At 42.1% G+C, this 23,098-nt stretch overlaps 2 protein-coding genes across 35 annotated transcripts in view; one reads left to right on the top strand and one right to left on the bottom strand.

The window, feature by feature from the left end:
• Positions 1 to 4,467, bottom strand: part of PIAS2 (protein inhibitor of activated STAT 2) — a 33,422-nt gene extending 28,955 nt beyond the window's left edge. For 20 of the 21 annotated variants that reach the window (XR_013924788.1, XR_013924789.1, XM_080371573.1 and 17 more), the window contains exon 1: positions 4,314 to 4,467. Coding sequence is in view for 18 of the 21 variants with exons in the window: in XM_080371573.1 (XP_080227699.1) it covers positions 4,314 to 4,337 (24 nt within the window). In the remaining 3 variants the exon portion in view is untranslated. Of the gene's footprint in view, positions 1 to 3,358; positions 3,796 to 4,313 lie in introns of those variants that run through there. The other variant, XM_080371576.1, reaches the window with a different exon arrangement.
• A 1,943-nt stretch (positions 4,468 to 6,410) lies between these two features.
• Positions 6,411 to 23,098, top strand: part of KATNAL2 (katanin catalytic subunit A1 like 2) — a 35,435-nt gene continuing 18,747 nt past the window's right edge. For 5 of the 14 annotated variants that reach the window (XR_013924786.1, XR_013924787.1, XM_080371545.1 and 2 more), the window contains exons 1-7: positions 6,411 to 11,713; positions 17,671 to 17,741; positions 18,145 to 18,311; positions 20,630 to 20,672; positions 21,078 to 21,201; positions 22,262 to 22,357; positions 22,861 to 22,959. Coding sequence is in view for 12 of the 14 variants with exons in the window: in XM_080371545.1 (XP_080227671.1) it covers positions 11,261 to 11,713; positions 17,671 to 17,741; positions 18,145 to 18,311; positions 20,630 to 20,672; positions 21,078 to 21,201; positions 22,262 to 22,357; positions 22,861 to 22,959 (1,053 nt within the window). In the remaining 2 variants the exon portion in view is untranslated. Of the gene's footprint in view, positions 11,714 to 13,654; positions 17,742 to 18,144; positions 18,312 to 20,629; positions 20,673 to 21,077; positions 21,202 to 22,261; positions 22,358 to 22,860; positions 22,960 to 23,098 lie in introns of those variants that run through there. The other 9 variants (XM_080371544.1, XM_080371543.1, XM_080371546.1 and 6 more) reach the window with 8 other exon arrangements.

The raw sequence follows: 23,098 nt of genomic DNA, 5'->3' as shown, positions 1-23,098 counted from the left end.
AACTTATTTAATATACTCAGCATTAACTACAACCTAAAGATGACTACATCACCAACAGAAATTACTCAATATCTGTTCTGTCCATCATTTCTAGATCAACATGCAGAATTTGATTTCTACATCAAATCCCCAAACTGGTCGGCATATACAAGCCAACGTTATTAACATGGCTAAAATAAAACAGCATACAACAGACTATCTGGCAATGAGCTTGATGAGGACACATGAAAATAGCTCTCAGTGTTTTCTTCTTTGTCAACAATTTAGCACTAAGCAATGTTCCACCTGGTAAATAGGCAAAGGCTGTTCATTCAGACTGGAAAAATAAAACCAAGAGGAGAAGAAAGACATCAAGTCTAGTACGAACAAGAGATCCAATCACACTAGAATGAGACTTCAATTTCTGTATTTTAATATGGTATCCAAACCGTATTGCTCTTCACATTTGAATGGCGTGACTTTAGCACCAGGTGTGCAAGGGCAAAAATTAAAAGTGGTACCTACTTACAGCATTCATAAACCCTGATTTTCCAGTAAAATGTGTAACTTCCCCTTCCACATAAGATGTATGAGCACACTTCCACCCTTCTCACTAAAATGAGGGGGGTTCCACAATGGCCTCATGGAAATGGAAAACCAATTGCTTGTGTTGCACAAATTAGTTTTGGCAGACATACTCATTTGCCTATAAAGAGCTTTTTTTTTTCCCATAAAGATGAAACTAATGCATTACTTCAAAACCTGATTAAATACAAACTATGAGACTGAAGCCATTACCTTCTAAACTAGGGATCTGCAATGTTTCAAGGATAGCGTGCACTCTGTATTATTTGTTTCCAAATTAGTGCCAGGATGCCAGCAGAAACTTAGGGGACCCAAGAGACGTTCTCCCTAAGTAATAACATGTAACTGATCTGCTTATCTGCAGTACTTTGCCGGGATGCAAACCACAGCTTCAAGCCAAATCTTGGTAAGTTCAGAATTTGTAGGGAGCTGGAATCATTTTCTCACAGATGGCTCTCAGAAGGAGCTGTAGTTCCCCAATCCTGGGCCAATTCTGTTCAAAAACGTGTTCACATGCCATCTCTGGCCTCCACACCAGACTGCTGACTTCTGTTCCACGTCTGCCTATGCCTGTGTATTCCCTTTGATATTCATCAAGCTGCCTGTGAGTATTACAGATAAAAGTATGAGCCACATTTAAAAGCACATCTGTAAACAGCAGGTCTGAAAATTGTACCTCAAAAACATAAGGAAGATACAATTGTGCTCACCACGTCTTCTCAGCAACTCCCTATTATTCGAGAAACTGGTAACTTACAGAGCTCAATAAATGCTATTAATTAATTAAGGGTTAATCCAAAGGTCTGGAAGGGCAAGCCTTATGCTGGACATTTTCATCAGCATCTTGAGAAGTAGCGACTGCGGTTACAGCTACTTCCGAATCCTTTAACAAAACTGAAGATTTCTAAAAGGCATGATGTAACACCAGGTTCCTTTGAGTCTGCTTGTTTTCTTTCACTACAGCCTCTCAGTTAGAACCCTTTGGTCATAGCTCTGCAGAACTTGAAGATCCAGAGGACAGCATGGACGGTACAGACAAATACCAAAACGATCTTTTGCACTGAGAATAGAAAAATGCTGCCCCTGCATGTTTCCCTCAAAAACAGAATTTAAGAGAGGACTCTGACCTCCTGCCTTTAGTCAGTCCATAACGATTTACTAAAATGAATTCCACTCTCCACATTGCCCTAGTGGTCTTTTATAAGGCAGGTAGAGATCACATACTACAGGAAATTGCAATCAACAAGAGAGCAGCAAACAATACTGCCATAAAAACGTCCCATACATTACTCTATAAAGCAGCAGTTTAAAAATCACTCCTAAAGGTCAATTCAGAAAACCTATTGGGGGAGGGGGATGCAGGTGTCTCTTCATTGGCCAAAACCAGAAGAACTGGCTGTCTGAAAAAAAAAAACAAAAAAACAACCAAACTGCAGGAGGGGGCCTGGAAACAGGACCATAAGTAACAATCAGTTAGGTGAAAGGAATGTGCTCGAGCTTGTAGGCCACAAACCCTGGGAGGACAAGGAATGTGAACAGATAACAACTGACAGGATGAGTCAGGAGGAGAAAAGATAAGGAGATGAGGAACAGATAGCGCCCACGAGAAGTAACACATTGCTGTTAATTAATGACTGTAAAAACTTAAAGTGGTTTTTGTTTGTTGTTAACCAATCAGGGATTGCCTAGTATGTAAAGCTTAGCTTAAAGAACCAATCTGTTTAAAGCGCGCAGCTTCTGAAAACATATATAACCTCGTGATTGTATACAATAAATCGACATTTGCCTGCATCAAGCAGCGTCCCGTCTCCCCATCGCAGCACCAAACCACCAAAGAACTTAAACCTGCAAACCAAGTACCTGGTATTCAAGCAGACGCATTCAAATGTATCCCCTTAACAAAAAAAAAAGGCAGTAACGTCCTTGAAGACATAAGGCAGTCGACTATATTCTCTTCCAAAAATATATCTACAGCTTTCCCAAAATGGACCATGAATTATTATCAGCCAGCTGTTGAACATTTAGAGAAGCTCCAGGCTAACAGATTTATCTCACTGGCACTCCAGTTTACAAATAAGATGAATGGGAACATCAAAAGACATTTCTTCAGACTAGTATTTTTTTAACTGCTGATACCTATTCCTCTGAGCGACAAAAGGGGGGTCCTGTAGTTGCCCTAAAACCTAGTTCCCTTTTCCCTCCATACTTCCTATGTTACTTTTGGCAAGCAACTCAGGTGCATATATAATTGCAAAGGTATTTAGGTACCCAATTCCCAAACAGAGTCTATCCATACTTATGTCTATCTACATAAGTGATTATAGCACTTTGGAAAATGCAAATCACAGCTCAAGCCTGGGTAAGAGGAGCTACACCAAGAGTTACTTACCTCTGCTACAAAGTTTACACTGGGGGTTTAGCCAACTACCTAGCTACATCCTTTAAGAGGCCTTGGAACAAGGGCTGAAAATGAGCAAGGACACTAAACAAGAAATCAGGTAAACACAAACAAGTTAATTTAATGTGTAGGTGGTTTTTAAGTAAGCCAACCCTTCTTAAACCTAAGACTGAGATAGAGCACTACTGTTCTCAAATAAAGAAACTCAGTTCTTTCCATGAGATTTTTATAACCGAGCTGCTCTGCTACACCCCAGCCACTTCAACCCAAGCGGTGTTAGTGCTGGAATAAGCCTTAGTGTAGGAAATTCTCTGGCAATTGCAGCATGTTTCCCACTGTTGGTCAGATTAGTCAGTTCAGCCATCAGCCCTCTCTCTACACTGAAGCCTAACTCACAGTGGCTCCTATTTAAGTGACTCTTGATTCCTTCCGCAGGAAAGTCTAGGTCGGCGGGGTTCAGCATGCATGCCGTATTCCCTCGGCGGCACTTCTGCAGGTATGGATGCTGCAGAAGGGCAGCGTTTTCCTTCTGAACAAAGATATTCACAGATGGTTCAAGAAACGTAAGGAAAACCAGAAACGATGCAGTCAGCTCTTTGAGTACACACCTTAAAATACGAAAGGCCAACCCCCCACCGCAAAAAACTGTTACGGAAAGTCCACAAGTGCAATATAAGACATTCAACTGAGGACAAAACAGATCTGAAAATAAATTGTGGATTTCACGCTTCACTGGCGCGATCTTCCCGGTTCGAAAGCGTTAATGAATTTTTAAAAAATCCAATAACGACTACTGTTTGCCAAAAAGCCCCGTCATTATTCAGCATTCTCCCGTCAGCCGGCGCTACGGGCAGCACGGCGCGGAGCCCCGCCAGCCGCCATGCGAGCCACCGGCCCCCGGCTTCCCCACACACCCCCTCCCGACATCTTAAACGGCGTTTGGGCTCTCGCGGGCGGGAAGAAGAACCCCACTAACAGCACAACCCACACGGCGGAGCTGGAAAGCGGGCTCGCCCCCCTCCCCGGGGAGGTGACAGGGATGGTTTTCCTCAGGGACGCCGCCGGCTCCCGCCGCCCTCCGACCGCGCTCCAGGGCGACCCCGCTTCCTCCGCGGGGAAGGCGCCGGCGGTTTGCGGCCCGCCGTTACGGGCTGGCTGCCGCCTCAGCGAGAGGCGCCGCGGACTCACCGCCCGCCTGGGCACGCACCGGGGGGCGCGGCGCGGGCTCCCCGTGAGGAAAGGCCGGGGGACGAGGTGGGCGAGCGCCCCCCCTCCTCCCCACCCCGCCGCGGGAGCGGCCAGGCGACATCTTGGCCCGCGTCTCCCCCCGCCGCCGCTTCTCCCTCCTCACCCGCAGTTCCTCGAAATCCGCCATTTTCTACCCGCTGCTGCCGCCGCCGCCGCCGGGCCCCGCCGCCACCATCGTGCACCCTGCGCGCGCCCCCGGCACGTGACGGGGGAGGGCGGCTCCGCCGGCGCGGCGGGGGAGGGGGGGGCTGTGGGGGGGAGCGGGGCCGCCCGCCCGGCGGGGAACCGAGAGGGAAAGCCAGCCGCTTCTTTTGTGTACACGCACCCGGTACGGGGCCGGGCGCCTCCGCCACCCTCGGGGTCTCTAGCAGGCCCAGACCCGAGGGGCGGGCGGGAGGAGGCAGCTCCCCCCCGACACACCCCCGGGGCTCCGGCCTGGCAAGAAAGCCAAGGGGACGCGGCCTCCCAGGGGACCCCAGGGACATGGCGACCGCCCAAGGGGCTGCCGCTCTCCCCCTCCCCAGAATTTAACACCGCAGAAGACACAGGGGTTAAACACAATTGCTACATTCACACACAAAAGAACAGCAAATGTCTCGCTATTAAGTGTGTTACATGGAAAGGTTGGGCTTGCACTGTGATTTTATAGCTTTCTTAGTTTTATCCATCTAATCAAGAGCAATCTCATAATTTGTATTATAATGATGATGTGACACATTTTATTAATAAAAAATGAAGTGAAAATGTCACTGGCAGTAAGCTTCAAAACCGGATAATGGGTTTCCAGCTGTAAGGGAAATGTTGAGACATTTACAGAAAAATAAACATTGAGGTGCAGCTGAGAATATTATTTTCAAAAGCAGCCAGAGATCATTATCTAGTCACAATAATTACCTAGTCACAATATTCCATTTCATTGGCAACTGGGCCGTTAAACCAAACAACCGATTTATTGCAATAAAAAAAAGCAAAGACTGAGCCAACAATCTGGCAAGCAGCCAAACCAACCCAAACACAAAGCTGAGGAGAGACAGGGGGGAAAATAAAGGTCTGAAATACAAAATATAGTTGCCCATATTAACCAAAAGGCACCAGTTTTTGCACAACTGATGGATCCAGAGCAGTAACTACAACCAGAAGCTATCGCAAGAACAAATACAAGTACACTACACAGAAGTTTCTTAGCAGGCCAGGACACAGGCCATGCTGGCAGCAAGCTCTGTGAGGAGGGATTCTGACAGACAGTTTTGGGAACAGATAGCCGAGCTTTTATGGAGGGGTACACACTGGCTAAGTTCACTCCATACTGCTACAAGATCTGGATGCACACGTACTCAATAAGTAACATTATTAGTGGTAATTTTGCAGTAGCTTTTTGAGATAGGCTTTCCTTTTTATTTACTGTCAGCTAGTCCAAGGTAAACCCTTACTTCTGCTGAAGATTTTAGCCATAACCACAGATGGGTAGGCCTTCTCTGCATAAAAAGATTTGGTGCTTGGTCTCGTAACAGTCATTTTCTTAACGATTTAAACATATGGACTTTATTAATTTCAAACCCCTGTTGTTAGTCAAAACCAGGAATCTGCAGCCTAATAAAACGTGCTGCCTGCGACACCGCTGTGCAAGTTCAACTCCCGAGTCAGTCAAACATTTATTTTTCCCTGCAATTCAATACCAGGCTAAAGGGGCAAGCTGCAGGTTAGGATCTCTTAGATCATTAAGGCATACATCAGCGCAGGCCAGACCAAAGCTTTTTCTCCTCTCCTTTCAGCACACCCTCACACGTTTCTTCCTTCAAATGCAGCAGGAAACACAGTATTGTTCAAGCTCACATCAAGCTGGGCATTTCTTTTCTCACATACACTCACTTCCCACTTCAGAACCGCATCTTTCAACCTTCCCATTCATCTCATCCCCAATATCTGCTGGGATAGAGCAAACAGATTATAGTTTGTATTTTAACACCTCACACACATAAGATAATAAGAGTTTATGGATTAACTTATGTGGATTTTTTGCTTGAGGATTTCCTTAGGAGTTCTCTTCATCTTATTTTGGTTTCCCCCAGCTTTCCTTCACAATCTTTCTCGTACTCATCAGCAAGGCCATACCCTTGGGGGAAAAAAAAAAAAAAAAAAAAAAAAAAAAAAGTACTCTGCTTCTGGTCCTCCTCAAGCTTTTTCCTAGATCCTTACTGCACAGATGTGCAAGGCACAGGCCTATCCTCTCCCACTCCATTACCTTAACTCTGTACTGATTTAAAGAACGAAGTCAAAATTTCTTAGTGACTGAGTATCCTTTATTGGCAGCACGGGGGATCCTTCCGCCTAACGTGCATGTTTAAAGTAACTAATTATCTTATATTTATACAATAAAACAATGAATATTCAATTAATGCCTATACATATTCATTACCTAACCCCGCCTACTCTCACTTCGTATGTTAATTAGCTTATCAGTCCTTTGCGCTTGCACATATTCCTCCAAGAATTGTGGGCAGGGGTCTTCCTCACGGTGTACTTTTCACCTTTTGTCTGGTATGTAATGATCTTGCCAGTTTGCAGTGTTCTTGTTGGTCTGAGGTAATTTATGTCCTTGTCAACCATCTGTTTCTTCCACTTGTTTCGTTTAATTGCTCCCTCTATAACTTATAAGCAGGCCCCTTGTTAGAGAAAGTTAGAGAAACAGACTCCTTCTCTGATCAGTTATTTCATTAATTATTTCTTTCAGACTATGGTTCTCCCTTGTTAGAGAAAGTTAGAGAAACAGACTCCTTCTCTGATCAGTTATTAATTATTTCTTTCAGACTATGGTTACATGACCTAATTACTATACCTACATTTTTGACTAAATATAAGTCCTTAGCCTTGGTACAGGGTTGTACAGAGGATTTCATAGCAGCTTTTGTTGTACAACTATTAATTTCATTAGAATATATTTCTTTTATTCATTATACTTTAACTACAAGGCTTATTCTATCCTAAAGTGAATTCATTCAGTATCAGTACCAAGGTCTCACTCAAGTCTCCCTTGTCTGTTTTTTCCAGTTACTAAAGCCAGCCTCCCCTTTTGCTTTAGTTCCTCAAAGTCCTGCTGTTTTTTCAGAACTCCTCACATCAGCTCTAGGCTTACATCTACCAGTTACCAGTCCAGCTTAGCAGCTTACCAACATTTCAACCTTTCCAACATTTCTCTTTCCTTTTAAGAAACCTACCTGAAGTTCAGACATTCCTTCAGCTTCTGATACTTCTTTGCTGCTGCTGCTTCTTGCACTTCCAATACCTCCTCCTTCCCCTCTTCTTTGCTCTCTCATAACCCCCTACTATAGCTCCTAAAGTTATTTCCTATGCTTTTCCCTTGAGTCATTTCTGATTTTTCAATAGAGGCTTTAAAACTAAACTCAGCACTAGCCACCAGTGGCAGACAACCTACCCTTCTTCAAGGCAACCAGTTCAGACTCCCATAATATATCACTGCAGCAGCTGCTGGGGCTTTATTTTCCCAGTTAGCTCTAATTATGGTAAGCAGGGAGCCTATAGGTGCTAAGCATCCTGCCCCTAAATTGAGTTAGGCTTGTTAAGAGGGGAAAAAAAAATACAGTTGGGCTTCAAACATCTCTAGTAATTTTTCTAGGAGTATGCACAGTATGTCCATACAAGCACTCACTCTTCCCACAATTGTTACTGTTGTGGTATAACTCCAGCCAGTTAATAAGTACCACACAGACGCTCACTCACTCCCCCCTCACCCAGAGGGATGTGGAGGAGAATCAGAAAGGAATATAAAACTTGAGGGTTGAGATAAGAACAATTAAAAAATTGAAATAAACCACCACCCCCCCCCAGTAATAATAACAATAATAGTTGTTATGAAAAGGAGGGAGAAGCGGAGAGGAATGAAATCCAAAGGGGAGAAAAGAAAACAACTGATTCACAGTACAGTTGCTTACCAACCACTGCCCAGCCAGTCCCCCAGCAATGATGGGCAGGCTGCAGCCAACCCCCACATGAGCATGATGTTCCATGGCATGAAATACCTCTTTGACTAGTTCACATCAGCTGTATCCCCTCCCAACCTCCTGCATGCCTCCAGCCTTCCCACTGGCAAGGCCTGAAAAACTGAAAGTTGACTTAGTACAAACACCACCCCACAAAAAACCAAAAAACATCACTGTGCCATCAACATCGATCCCACACCAAATCCAAAACACAACACTGCACCAGCCACTAAAGAGAAAACTAACTCCATCCCAGCTTAAACCAGGACAGTTATCTACTGAAACAGGGACATCTGATCAGCTAAATAAATTCTCCCCGCCTCTCACAAACACACTACAGACAGTTAAAAATAAAACAAACCCAAAAACCCCTATCCTACAGCTGCTCCCAGCATTGCAGCAATTACACTCATCAGCATTATACCAACAAACTCCTTCTATGTTGCTTCACCAGCCGCTAACAAGACAACTGAATATGAATTATGAGCAGTGCTAGGACTGGGGTCAAAGGTAGATTTTTTTGTGTGTGTGCTATGTTTAAAGGAAAGAACTTTATGGGGCTAGCCTGAGGCTTCTGCATTGTCTTTCCTGTCCCATAGCCATTTACTTTTTAATGTAACACTAAAGAAAATGGATGGCAAAAATGTAACAGCGTGGTGCTTAGTGCCCACCCCTCTCTTGTGTTAGGTTTAGAACTGTCAAAGCACAGGGGCTCGCAGACCTCTTTAATTGCTCTGCTACCGACAGAAATATGGGCTCTGGTTACAAGACAAGATATGCTGAGTGGGGTACTTACCGTATTTATTTGAAACAAATTATTCATGCCAGTGCTTTCTGTGCAGCTAACTGATAAAACAGAACTTAGGTGGGATATACTGTGTTATGTCAAGACATACAGTGAAGTTATATATAAACTACACTAGTGCCAGGCTCAGCAGATATGTTAATGTTTAGCAGAAAAAATGTAGATTAGAAACCTAATATATTCTTCTTTATTTTTTATATTTTAATCAGTGTTAACAATGAAAGACATCTTAAACTAGTTTTTCTTGCCTATCCTAACATACCAGGGTGATACATCTAGTTTGGTTATAAGCCTAGCAGGGAAATATTTAAATGTTTGCTATAAAGTTATTTACCTGACCATTAATATTTTTATTAAATTATGTCTATTGAATGTAACACCTAGATAATGAGTGCCCCATCAAGGTTTCTTTGTAGGTTCTTGAATTACGTAGGGACACCTTGATCCTGCCAGCCAGCACAGCTCAGCTGCAGAAGTCTGCCCTCGCAGATTTAACCACCTAAGCTTTTGTGGCAATTTCACTTTTTATGCATGAAAACAGCAGCAAACCACACATTAAGATACCACTACCTCTTTAAGAGATGTGGTACAAAACTCTTCTAGTCAAGCAAAGCCAAGAACCCCAGCTATCCTCCTAACAGTAATGATATCACTTCAGAAAATTAATTCAGATGGTTTGAATCCTAACTCCAATTATATGAACTTCTCTTTCAGAGCCATAAAAAAGAAGCACCCAATAATGGGAAACAAATGCATTACCTACCATGACTACCACATTAAGGCCACAAAATTAAACACGAAGTCTAGTAGGAGAGGACCTAAGCAAGATGCAGGAACATTAGGCTGATCACTTTGAAAACTCCATGTTTTTTGGGACAAATTTAATAAAAAAGATATGTATTAAATTACATGCTTAACAGGATGAAAGCACAGCATGTTTGCAGCGCAACTAATTGAGCAGTTAACATATGCAGAAGTCATGTTTTTGCTCAGGACATCCTTGAGATTAAGGCATACTGAAAGGAGAGAAGGGTTGTAAGAAGTATGTGCAGTTAGAGATACTTAGTGAGGAAAGCTTGAGGGAACTGAAAGCTTGTGTTGGCATATACTGGATTGGGAAGGTTTAGGAAAAGGGCTGGAACAACATTCCTGAGTAGGAATAGGTTTGCACCAAAGCAATGAGGCTTTCTGAGGTGCCAACCGTTACACTAAGAAGACAGTGTTGGAGGAAAGTCTGGATGTCAGGAGAACAGTTTTGAGGATGATCAGATGCTAAGCAAGCATAGCATGGCATGGATGTAAAGAATCTGGTGGTTACCCCATCCAAGAACGGCTAGAAGAGCTGAGCAGCTGTTGCTCTCCAATGGTCAGGACCTGGGGAGAGCTTACAGCTCCAGCTGCCTGGCTGAGGAGCACTCACATACCAGAGAACAGGGTGTTTACTGAGGATTGTTCTTCACCCTTCTGACCTCTTCTGTCCTGCTTTGTGCCCTGTTGTAGCTGTCACTGAACAAGGCTTCTGCATGCTCTAACTTCCCTTTCATGTATTTTCAGGGGTGTTTTTTTTCTTTTTTTTTTAATGTTCTTCTCCTGCCAGACTGAAGCCAAACAACATCCATCAGGCACAACACGCCGCACCAACAACCCGCCTCCTAAATGCAGGAGATCAGCAGCAACTAGGCAGCCGAGTTTAAACAACGGCTTTCAGGTGCTCTGAAGAGGGTTCTGCGTCCCCCCAGCCACCAGCATGATGGCCCCCATTTCAAAGGCCCACTGCGATCCTTGATGTGAGGGGTAGACCGCATTCTGCTTCTTCTCGGACGCATCTCGCCTGTCTAGGTGAGCTAGGCATGTTTAACAGTGGTGCGGACAGGGCTGGGCTTGGTCGGGTCCGTTTCTAATCCCTCAGTTCCACACCCCCATCGCTCCCCTCACCGACCAACACACTACGCCGCCACTCCACTCAGCTGAGCCTGACAGCGATTGGCTAGCACTGCCGCTAGCCCCGCCTTTCCTCCATACCGTGATTGGTCTACCTTTTAAATTTCCTCCCTCTACTCCACCTGTGATTGGACAATTCTTCGGGCAATCTTTTATCCTTCGGCCTCTCAATTGGCTGCGTGAGGGGAGGAGGGCGGGTCTCTGCCTCACAGCTCCCGCTGGCCGCGGCGGGGTGCGGGGCTGGGTGGTTGTTGTGGCTTTCTCCGCCGGCTGTAGCCGCCCGTGGCCGGGCCCACTGCCGCCCCGATGGAGCTCTCCTGCCAAACGCTGAGAACCACCTACCAGGCGAGGGAGGCGGTAAGGAACCGGCAGGCCAGGCGCCAGCGCATTACAGTTGCTATGGAAATCACGACGGGGCCCTTTGCGCAGGCGCAGTGCGGCAGTGCGCAGGCGCCTGGGGGACGCGAAGGTGTCATGGCGCCTGAGGGGCTCGGGGCTGCCTGGCCTGGCCTGGGCTGGCCTGGGCAGGGCGGGGCGGCCACCAGGCGCACTAGCGTGACGGCGGTTCTGGCAACCCGTAAGGGTGGGGGCTTCCCGCTGCCTTCCTTTCTCGTTTCCTTTCCCGTTGCAGGAGGGAAGTGCTTCTCCTGCCGCTCCTCAGGGCAGGGCAGGCCTCTTTCCTCCCCACAGCCACTGGCCGTTGTACGGCCCTGGCAGGAGCCGATACAAGTCTGTGTTCCTCCCTCGGCTCCCTTTGCCGTAAGTCCCACCGTGCCGCCGTCCCATGGGCGGGTCGAGCTCCGGGAAGCCTAGAAGCAGCAGGATTTTGCTGAATTTCTGAACCTGTTCTTTTGCTTCCATCTGCTGGTCAGATTCAACAAGAGTAAGCAAGACTGCAGGACTGCTAAAAACCTTTCCCACAAAGGTGTTGGGTGTTGTGTGTGCATACACAAATCCTTGTTCCCACTCTGCATGACTAGGACAGGATTGCTCACAAAAAGACACTTTTGGGAAGGGTTCTGAGATTTGGGTTTTGGGTTATGTTAACCTCTTAGGTTATTACCTAGGCATTGGAGCCTCCAGCACAGTGTTTCTCTGAACCCTGAAGTAGATTCAGGTCCCAGCCACTGAGAATGGTGCCCTAAGGTGTGGTATTGAAATGGTGTTAATGTGCAGAAGGAAGACTGGGGGAGAAGGGGTCTGATTTATAACCTTGCCAATGGGGATTTGAATGGCCCCAGTCCCAAGGATGGTTTTGACTACGAAATGCAGAAGTGTTTGTGGGAATAGGTTCTGGAGCGCAAGAACACTTTGCTGTGAGCTGTACCTTTGGGTTAGCGTGCTTTGTAAGCTGACTTCTCCATAGCCTTTCTGGTAAGATGGATGTGAAGATCAAGAGTTTACGTTTTGGGTATGGAGTTGAGGGAGCTGTTCATATTCTGCAGAGGGGCAGAAGGTTGGAGCCTACTTTTTTTAAGCCAGTCGGTGACTAAGGAACAACTTGAAGCTGCCAAGAGGATTTTTGATTCTTGCTCCAAGGTTCTTGACTTCTGTGGAGGGAGCCTATATACTCAATTTCTCTTTTCTGAATTCCAGTATTCCAGTGCAGTATCTAAAAGTTAGGCTGCTACATCTTTAATTTGTAGCACTGAATAGTTACTGGACACCCTAGTTCCCCCGTCCTGTCCTTATCTGTATCACATTTTCCCATTAATCTGTTCTATAGAATGGAAATTATTTTCTAACAATTTAGGGGGAAAGGGTTTTAAAAAGTAAATTCCTATACATATTACAATTCTATAGCTGTTCGCATATACCCAGTGTGGTCTTACAATCTAAGAAATTTGTTCTGTGAGGCATTTCACTGGCTTTAATTGTTAAGTGTTTCCTATATTTGTTCTGTAAATCACTTTTGATAAGCAATATTATTGTAAACTGCTGAAGTTCACAAATTCCTACAAATGAGTGGGAGAGTTAATGCTTAATAATTAATTTATAAAGTCAGCATCCTTACTTTGTATTGTGTAATAGTTCACCATACTTTGTGTCCATTCATTTTTGTGTATTCATCATATAGATCACTTCAGTGAAATCTTGGCAGTGTAAAACCTGGCTTCAGCAATGTTCTTGTTAATAGAGGGAGCTAATAGCTGTCTGTGAGTGGCTCTTCGCATCGGAGCGTGAATTAATGAAAGACAGCATGTAACTATTGCAATGGGGATAGAAATCAGACAGTTTCTGGTTTTAGTGCACCACACTCAAATACTAAAATGTCTTTACATTTAAATGTAACACGTCTTGGATGCACCCTAGTGTTACTACTAGGACAGCTGTAACTTCTGTGGTGAGCTTGCTCTATGCCTTTGGTTATGAAAGCTGTTTGTAATCCTTGAGAAACTTTGCCAACTCTATTGTTTGCAGCAGGCTTGTGTAATTTGGAAGAGAAAACAGGGTAAAGAAGCGCCTTTTCTTTGTGCTGGGAAGTTCTATTTAACGGCAGCCAAGTTATACATTGTTTAAAACTCACCATTTCCCTTCTCTGCTTGTGTTTCTCAAAAAACACTGTCAGCAAGCCAAACAATAATCGAACACCAGCCTTCTAAAAAGCCTGGCAAGGCTGCAAATATAACATGCAAAGGGCTAGGGGAGAGGGAAAGCTGTGGGGTTACAGCATGGTAGAGGGAGGAGGAAAATTAAGTGAGAGTCCATCATGCCCCAGCCACTCTCTGTCCTGTCACATGGTGGCAGCTTGATTTTGAAGGAACCCCATACTTGGCAGCTGTCCTGGGATCCCAGAGGCAAAAGAGAGAAGGGACACTGCCTGTGTATTATGGTAAGATCTTTCCCTGTCTGATCACAGAGCTAACTGCTTGCCTCTTGTCTGAATTCCTCATCACTGATCCTCTGAACTCATCTTACTGACTTACAAGGGCACAATGCTATAGCAGTATAGTTCTTATTTCCAAGTTTCTCAGACCGTAACTTGCTCTGTAACTTTTTTCTTCATTCTATCAAATATATTCATGCAGAAATATAGGGTTAAATTAATCTTTTAGTAGTTTATTAATTTGATGGAATTGCACGAGCAACTAGGTAGATTTGTAATAGAAATGCATTTTAGTAAAAAGTATGGAAATGGCTAAACAAACAATTGCATTTAAAGATGCAATACTCTATTTAATAGGGTTTCGTTTTAAGCATCTCAAAGAAAGGAATACCTACCACTTTTGTTAAGCTAGAAATAAGTAAAATACACTATCAGCATTGGAGCTAATTAGTTAAGTGCTCAACTGTTTAGTTTTTAAAATGAGATCACGCTTAAGTGCCTTAAGCTTTTATTAATTGCATGGACCCCAAAATCCCCTGTAGTAATTGAAAATTTAATTACATACATTTTTTGTTCTTTTAAGAATGGAAGCTTATTAAACTTTAAACATTTAAACATCTATTGAAATACCAGTGGCTATAAACAACATGCAATTCTAAATACTAATTAAACAGGAAGGCTAAATCGCTATAAAGCTAAACTGAATTTTAAGTAACTTTGCACTCATAAGTACTCTGATTTTTTTCATGCTGTGTAAGATTTACCATTTCTTCTCTAAGCACAGCAGGAATCCTGGGCAGTGTTAGTATCTGTCTGTACTGTGGCAAGCACGTTGTTTTGTGGACATATTTACAGTGGAGATCAGTCCCTAGAGGATAAACTGGTGTTCAGGAAAGGAAACCAGCGTGGGCCCAGAGCTGCTTTAAGTGGCCAGCTAAAGCTGCTGGTGGCACCCACACATGCAGAGGTTCCTTTACCTCCTGGAAAGAGTACGTGGTAAAATAAGACGGCTAAAGGCAGGGAGACATAGCTTTGTGTAATTGGTCGAGAAAGCAATGATCCGTGTGCCACTGCCTCACAAGATTTATGATTTGGTAATAGTTACATGTTGAAAGATTTACTTTTTTCTTGATTTTTTTTAAATTTTATTTTACAGAAAACTCACAGAAATAGCACCACAGATACCTCTGTTCTGTTTTTTGGATCCAACCTAATGCAAGTCATTGTCTGTTGATCAACTGATTAACGGCTTAGTTAACTTTCTTTGGATATGTCTGACTTTGAAAATTAACCTTCACTGTTTGCGTTCTTATTAACACAAAATAAAGACAGAGTGAACCTAGGAACCTAAGAACAGTCTAAACTGTCTTCTGTTTTTTAAATAGGGCTCTTTTTTTGATATAAAGGTTCACTTTTGCTTTGCTTGGTTAACACAAGAACAACGTTACCATGTTAAGGCTGGAGCAGGTTGCTCATACATAGAATGTTATCCAATTCCCAAAGCAAGTCTCTACTTAGAATACTTGAGATGCTGCCCATCACTGTATCACTATTTATACTAGAACTTAAAATGCCTTTAGGGGTAGTGAAAGTAACCTAGTGGGAAAGACAGCAGCAGAAGACACACCAGAATACAAATTATTTTCGAGGAAAGTTCCGGGCATGCTTTGTGGGCCCCTTCAGCTCATGAGGTGGATACAATTCCTCTCTTGTTGGAGTATCACTGTAAATACTCAAACATGAAACACTTGATGTGTTTTATTTCTGTGGCAGCCGCTGTGTTTTAAATATTTGGAGGTAGCAGTGATCTTGCCCTTTGATATGTGGGCAAACACAACAGTTAATTTTTCTCAGCGTAAAACAGCAGGAGCAGTTTGCATTTAGAAGAATGTACAGGTGGGATTCTCAGCCAGTGATGATTCCAGCTTCCTTCTTGCACCTCCAACCCTGTTTCAGAAGATTCAGATCATCCAGGACAAATGGTGAAAGGTTCGCAATTCAAAATCTGTTCAAACACCAGCACCTCAAAGCAGTAAGAAGGAAAAGATCATTTCATTCCAGGATGTCGGTGTTTTCTCTTTGCTCATGACAGTTCTCGGAACTGGGTCATTTCTTGTTGCAGCACCTCTTAGGAATTGATCCACTTCATTCAAGAGTTACTGATTTACTAAGCAACGTTCTCCTTCCCCAAAATGGTTTAGAAAAATCATCTTTGTACCAACACTGAAAGGCAAACAGTATTGTAGATTCCTTACCAAGTGGCTGCTACCTTTATCAAGAGGATATCAAAGGTAGTAGAGGCTAGAAGTGGGGTATGATTTCTTCCCTTTTCCCCATACAGCTTGATTCTTCTCTCTAGAAAACCAGAATGAAAGTCCTACCAATCTTTTTATTAATATGTGAAATACAAATACACTTCCACGCCGCAGGAAGCGTTAAAAGCAAGCCCCAGCCTTTTCTTAGTTGTGTCACTAGATGGCCCCACGCCTGAAGCCAGCATGCCAGAAAATAGCTGCTATGCTGGGAGACCTGGGGCTCTACCCAGTACTTTTTACAGGTTGGCAAACACACAGAGAAGTAGTAGCACAATCAGCTATTGTTTTATTTTTAAAACTATCTCAAATGTTCAAGTTAGCAGTGGAATGCTACATGGTATTCGCTGCTGTGTACAGAGCAAGTTTGTTTTGCTGTACATTGCACCACTTGAAAGCACCTCTGCTTGTAGGAATAAATGATTCTGTTATCCACAGTTTAATGATGCTTCCTTCCTGAAACTGGGATGGATAGCGTAAGTGGCTTCCCATATAGATACTCCTTTTATGCATCTTGGGGAACTGAAAAATAATTCTTGCTCTAGTAGTAATTCTTTGGCTTGTTTGGTGTGGCAGAGAGCCGCAGCAGCCATTGCTACGGATGCTGGGGCTCTGTTTCCTGTATGAAGAGGACAAAGATTTTTTTGGGTTTGTCACCTGCAACATCTGTTATGACCCTAAAGTCTCAGGTTTTCTCTGCAGGTGCTCAGCATATATGGCATGTTTCATCAGAGTAAGGTTTTGTTCCAGTATCTTACAAGATTCCCATTTCTGCTGCCTCTCGTGCTCTACTTGATATTGCACTTTATGCTCCCCCAGATGAAGCTTCAGTGAACGATGGCAAAGATATTTTACACTGCCTTGTTTTTATTGCTGAACCCTTTGTGAATGACTTTGGGTTCTCCAGTCAGTGTGAAGAAATCCATGGGACTGGCTCCATACTGAAATTTCTGTGTGTTGGCACCTGACTTTGGTCACTGTGGTGTTAAAATCGGACAAGTCTGGTGTTACCCCAAACTACTAATTCCTCAAGTGCTCTGTGTTTCACTTGTGTTTATGTATCAAGGCCCATGAAAAGGGAGGTGCAAACAGTGTTACTGCTGGTCTTTGTAGTGTAGTCATACAGATTCCAGACCTGTTCTCCATCGCCCTTCTCCCAGCGCTCAGAACAGATTTCTGGTTGTAAGGGAAGCACGGAGCCACGCTGGAGCACAAGGTTTCCTTGTGCAGCTCTTGCTGACACTGTACATGAGGTGCAAGAGTCCTACTCTGAAATGTACATCAGCCTGAACATGTTGGAGATCCATAACCATAGTAAGGGAAGTAAGTTATATTTTCAACCTCAAAGCAATTTTCTCTTCTCTATGAAAAGATTTCTACCCATCCAGTAGCCCTGATAATGTGTAAGAAAAATTACATTGAAACCCACTTTCCTTGTGTTTATTAACAGTGAGTTGTTTTACAGTTCTTACATGCTGTTGTCTTAATTTGTTTGTTTCCACAGGCTACATTTAGATGCTGTTTACAGCAATAAAGAGAATATTACATTTGATCTAGAGTTCTGTCTTAATTCACAGGATGAAATGCGAACAGAAGCTCGTCGAAAAAATCTCCTCATTCTAATTTTGCATTATTTAATGGAGGAAGGGTATGTTGTTGTTTTTTTCAATAATAGTGCTCTACATTTGTGGGCTTGTGTGTGTCTGACCTCCTGTAATGTGTCCTTCTGTCCTCTGTTGGGTGGATAGACAGCATGGCCTTTTGGTTTGATGTGAGAAAGAGGTAAACTACTGATATGTTTCTTGGTAGTTTACTTTGCTAAGTTGTTTCAGTTTCTGGGACAAAAATGTCCTATACAATTTAAAAATACTTTAGAGCAATGAACAAAGGGTTTTTTAAACAGAGCTTATGCTTTTGTAATTAGTTGTAATAAGAGTTTTGGACAGGTCAAACCCCCCATATACTTATTAATGCCATTGTTCACTTTTTTCCCTCAAAAATCAGAATAAGGACACTCCGTTTTTTGATCTTTGTTTTTTTGAAATTATCAGGTATGTCGATGCTGCAAACGCATTGGAGCAAGAGACGAAATTAAGTTTACGTGGCTTTGAAGTTTGTGACAACATTGATCTTGAGACAATTTTGATGGAATATGAAAGCTATTACTTTGTAAAATTTAAAAAGTACCCTAAAATTACCAAAAAGATCCTTGGCATTGGTACGTGGCTTCTTTCAAAAAAGGAAGTTTTTGTTTCCAAAACCTAAAATGTATACTTGCCTGATATGCTCAGTGCCCCTCTCATGTATGTCAGTGTTTAATGTTTGAACTGTTACAGTTGGAGCTATACTTCTAGCATATAGCACATAAGAATTGAGAGGTGGTGTTTTGAGCCCTTCTGCTCTTCTCTTTATGTAGAGGAGCAAGACAGTGATGTTCTGTCTTTTAAAAACTGCTTTGATATTGGAAAATACCATGTAACTACAAAATATTATGTTATAGATATATCCACTTTCTTCTTTTTGGAAGAGAATAGTAAGTGTTCTATTTTGGATTTAATTTTTTAATTAAAATAAACCACTTATGCAAGATTATAACTTAGGTCATTCAAGCTAGTGCTTAAAAGCTTATCTTAGTCCAAGATTTAAGTCTCATTAACCGTTTATTTTACCCATTTTCATGTACTAAATGTTATGTGGCAAACAAGTAATAGGTTTAGTTACTCCAAAGGACTTAAAGTCTGAGGTATAAATGAATGATACAGAATAAGGCGAATCAGAATATGGTCAGTCTGTTATGACCTTAAGAACCTGATCAGTTTTATACTTAAGTACAAAATATAACTTATAAAAACAGTAAAAACAACTGTACAAGAATCAGTTATGAAGAACTTGAAGGGTACAGAAAACACCAACATCTCTGTTCTTGTAAGAAAAATATAATCATCAGAGAAAGAGGTGATTGGCCAGGGAACATCTCTGAGTAGTTGTCATTGTTTTGTATAGCTGCCAGCAACTTTGAAATCTCAGGTAAATTAAACATTATATAAATATAATAAAAATTACCTGTATAGGTGAAATGATTTTGAAAGCTGTTAGATGTACTAGTCATCATTACATTCACTGTGATGTAGAAGATCAGTACTACCTGGAAGCAAACATTATCTGCCTGAAAAAGAGATTTACCTGTAGAACCTATTGGTTGGTGTTAATACAAAGAGGAACAGCCTTGCAGGATAAAACCAGAGAGATTTATTATGAATCAAGAAGGAAAGTGTATCACAAGGCATTTGCCACATCTTACTTAGTCAAACTGAATGGTAGCCAAGGCTCAAACTGTGATTCAAGTGGAAAAAAAAAATTCCCCAAAAGCCACTGTCAGATAACGGTGACCAAAAGACTTTTGGGGTTTTTTTTTTGTTTCCTGACCAAAAACTGGGTACTGAGAGCTTCTAAAGCTGTTCAGACATGGGGTAGTCTGCCATTACCCAAGCTTAGAATTGTGACCATGCTGGCAGGGATGCATCCTCCTTTCTCCCTGAAGCATAAGCAGCCTCCTTTCCTACATGTAGTTTGCAACCTGCCTTAAATTGTGTCTGTGGTCAGATCATTGTATATGCAGGCCAAACAAAATGATTAGTGTGGTTCTCCTTCCTATGGAATTCTTTGTGCTATTCTCAGCAAGTCCTACAGAACCAACTGGTTATTTCTGTGGTGAATTGCAGTTTGCAGTGTGGTAGATGTACCCCCAGGACTGCAGGTATCACTTATGGGTTCTCCTGCCTCTAAGCACACAGTGTTCCCAAGCTCTTTCAGCGAAGTGGCTGTTTGGGAGGGATTATTTTATGTAAGTGTATGAGACTTAGAGTGGAGGAGCATTCTACAGAGAACACTGATAGGAGATGTATTTTGGAACAGCTGGGTGCATGCTAGTATGGTACAAAGCCTGAGCTTTATGAGTTCAGAACTGGGCTTTGTGAGTTTGACATTTTGTGAAAAAAGCTTTTCTTTGACAGTAATTGTTCCAAATGACATAACTGCAAAAAATAACATAGTTTGATAACCACCATTGCAATGTGACATTTGTGCTGTCTTAGTATGTTGAGCATGATAAAATTCCTATTAAGAGGAGGAAAGCAAATTCTTATTTCCCAATTCAGCAACGGAAAAATTATTAGCATTAAATAAGCATTTTGTGTGATACATTAAATTAGTTTTTTGTGCTTAATCTAATTTCTGGTAGTGCCCATTTTACTGTGAAAATTATATTGGTTTTAAAATGTAAGCAAAGAAACCAAAGACAGAATGAGCCTAAAATTTAACAAGCCTGAAGCCAAATTGCTCTCTCCAATATCAGTTTGTTTTCAAAACATTTTTGCAAGCTTGCATTGCTTATAATCATGCTGTTCCTGCTTATGCATTGCTTTTCCAAGATTGTTAATGTGTGCTCAAAAATATTTTTCAGGGGAAGGGAGGGAATCAAGTTGCCCTTTTTTATATGCCTTATTATTTTCCATTTTAATATTGATTTTGCTGCAGCAGAAAATAAACAACAGCTGAAAACTGGCGGAAGACCAAGAAGGTAAGAGAAATGCATGAGGGTTTTTCTGGGCAGAAAATTTTCCTATAAAAGCAATATGCAATGTAGTTAAAATAATGTTGTGATACCATAGGAATACTAAATTCTAGAGTCATGCTGCTGACTGTGTGGTGCATTTTTCTGTATCTGTTAGAGGAAAATAGAGACTTATTTCCCAAATGGAGATGCAGACAATTTACAAAGTTTCTACAGTGTGGATATGGTAGGGTGGTGTGTTTGAAAGCAGAAAGCATTGAACTTTGTGATTAAAATTGATGCCTTAACTTCAGTGGGAGCAAAGTTAGCCCCAAACTGCTTTATTTGAAAACTCTGCCTTTTAATCTTTTGGTGTTTTAAGGAAAAAAGAAGTTGTGAAAGCCTTTCAAGACATTATTTCTCTAATTCTAGGACAGCGAGCTCTTCTCAGAATCTCCCAAGGCTCAAACTTCAGACAGTGCAACAACCATTGTCAAGGACTGCACATGGGAGTAGAACAGAATTTAAATCATCCACCAAGGAGAGCTTCAAACAGGTTTAAATGTGTTTTATCTTGGTGGCATTACAGTTGAAACTAATGTGATTTTATTTTGAGAGGCTATAGGCAGCAGGAGGATGTGAGTTTTGGGTTTGTGTTTGAGTAGTTACGTAACTTAAAGATTATAGATGTGAGACTTCAGGAGAATAGGCTTTCTGGCTGTGAGCTGAGGAGCAAGTCACAGGCAAAAACTACAGGAAGAGGAGTCATATAATCCAACCTATACTGAAATCAACCAGAGTTTTCCCATTAATACCAGCAGATTCATCCGTTAGTGCCAGAAAGCAAGGCTAACAAACCAAGTAGAAAGTCTGGTGTCATTTGTAGGCTTCTTCACAGTCCATAAGGTGTTTGAGATTGGGGGAGTAATTTGGCTCTGTAATTTTCAGTTTTTTGAGTCTCATTTCGGTAAGATTGCTGTGAAAACTACTTTATTACCATCCCTTACAGAGTACAGAGCAGAAACAGCAGGTTGGTGGGCAAGTACTGTGTGTGTTACAGCTTTTGAGGAACGGAGTGAAGAAGAAGCTTTTTTTTTTTTTAAAAAAAAAAAGTCCTTGTTTTGTTCCTGCATGGGGAGGAACTCGTCTCTGACCAGTTCTCACCCTTTAAAAAAACACCATTAGCTTTTGCTTTTACAGCAATAACTGTGGTGAAGTGAATGTCAAAGTAACTTACAATCCTAAAACAGCTCCTCATTTATGAGTTGGCATGCTGTGTTGTATACTCGCCTGTCGTTTCCACTGTTCATAACTGTTCTTCTTATAGCTATGTAAAATGCAGATTTCTGAAACTTAAAATGGAAGCTCTGTGCATGAAATAGCTTGAATGCTGAGCTCTAGAGCCGTAGCTTTCACCACTGCAGTCACCAGTCAGATGAAGTCTAACCAAATGTACAATGGTGTTTGCCTGACAAATATGGGATTACTCTTGTAACTTCCATGGGATGATAAAGTTCATCTGGGTGTGTATGAAGAGGTGGGACAATACCTGTAATGGAATATCTGTGACTCATCTACTTGACAACACATCTGTTTGAAAATTGATTTCTCTTTAGAATAATGACAGTGCAGTTACTCTGGAGCAATCTGACTTTGGCTTAAGCATCTCAGCAATCAGCAAAACTGGAGGAGACAGCACTCACCCAAGAAGGGTTGGTAGAAACATAGTATGTGATTTATGATAGAAATATGTATGTAGAAAAAACACATTAAAATTTTTCACAAATAGCCAATACAAGCTTTTTGTGTCTATTTTTATCTAAAATGTTTCTGTATAATTAGCTGAAGAGTCAATTTTATTGTATGGGCAGTAATTCTTTGCATAGGAGGCCCTGCTTGTATTGAATAGTTCCAAACATTGTCAAGAAGGAAGAATATTTAAAACCCAGTGGTAAGAGCTAAAATTGAAGCTATGTTTCAGATTCCTGAATGAGATAAGAGGCTCTGTGATTAAATTGTTGCAATGGCTGAGATGTGTGGGTTTTTTCCCATTGCTGTCACAAGATTCTGTGGACAGGTTTTGCCATATTTAGGACTTGCATGTGCAGTAAGAAAATTCATTGCTGTAATAGCAAGCAACATTTAGCCAAATGCAGTTCTAACAGTAGTGCTACCATCACGTTAAAGCCTATCACCGCATTATTTTCTCCTTTAGGGCCAAGTAACTGACTTCCATGGGATGATTCAGGATGCTGTCAAAGTATCATCAGATGGAATTGCCTTGAACAGCCTTAATTGTGATCCAGATCCATCAGTAAGGTTTTCTGTTCATATTTCTATCTAATGAATATGAACATCAGTTTTACATAACCAGGAACAAAATAAAATACCACAACGATGTTGTCTTTGTTCCCAAGTGCTAAAAAGTAGGCTTAGATTTCTGAGTGGTGCAT

This window comes from Falco punctatus (genome assembly GCF_963210335.1).
Source record: "Falco punctatus genome assembly, chromosome: Z".
Classification (NCBI taxonomy): Eukaryota; Metazoa; Chordata; class Aves; order Falconiformes; family Falconidae; genus Falco; species Falco punctatus.
Note: the sequence above shows the minus strand (reverse complement) of the source record. Positions and strands in the feature narration are given on the sequence as shown.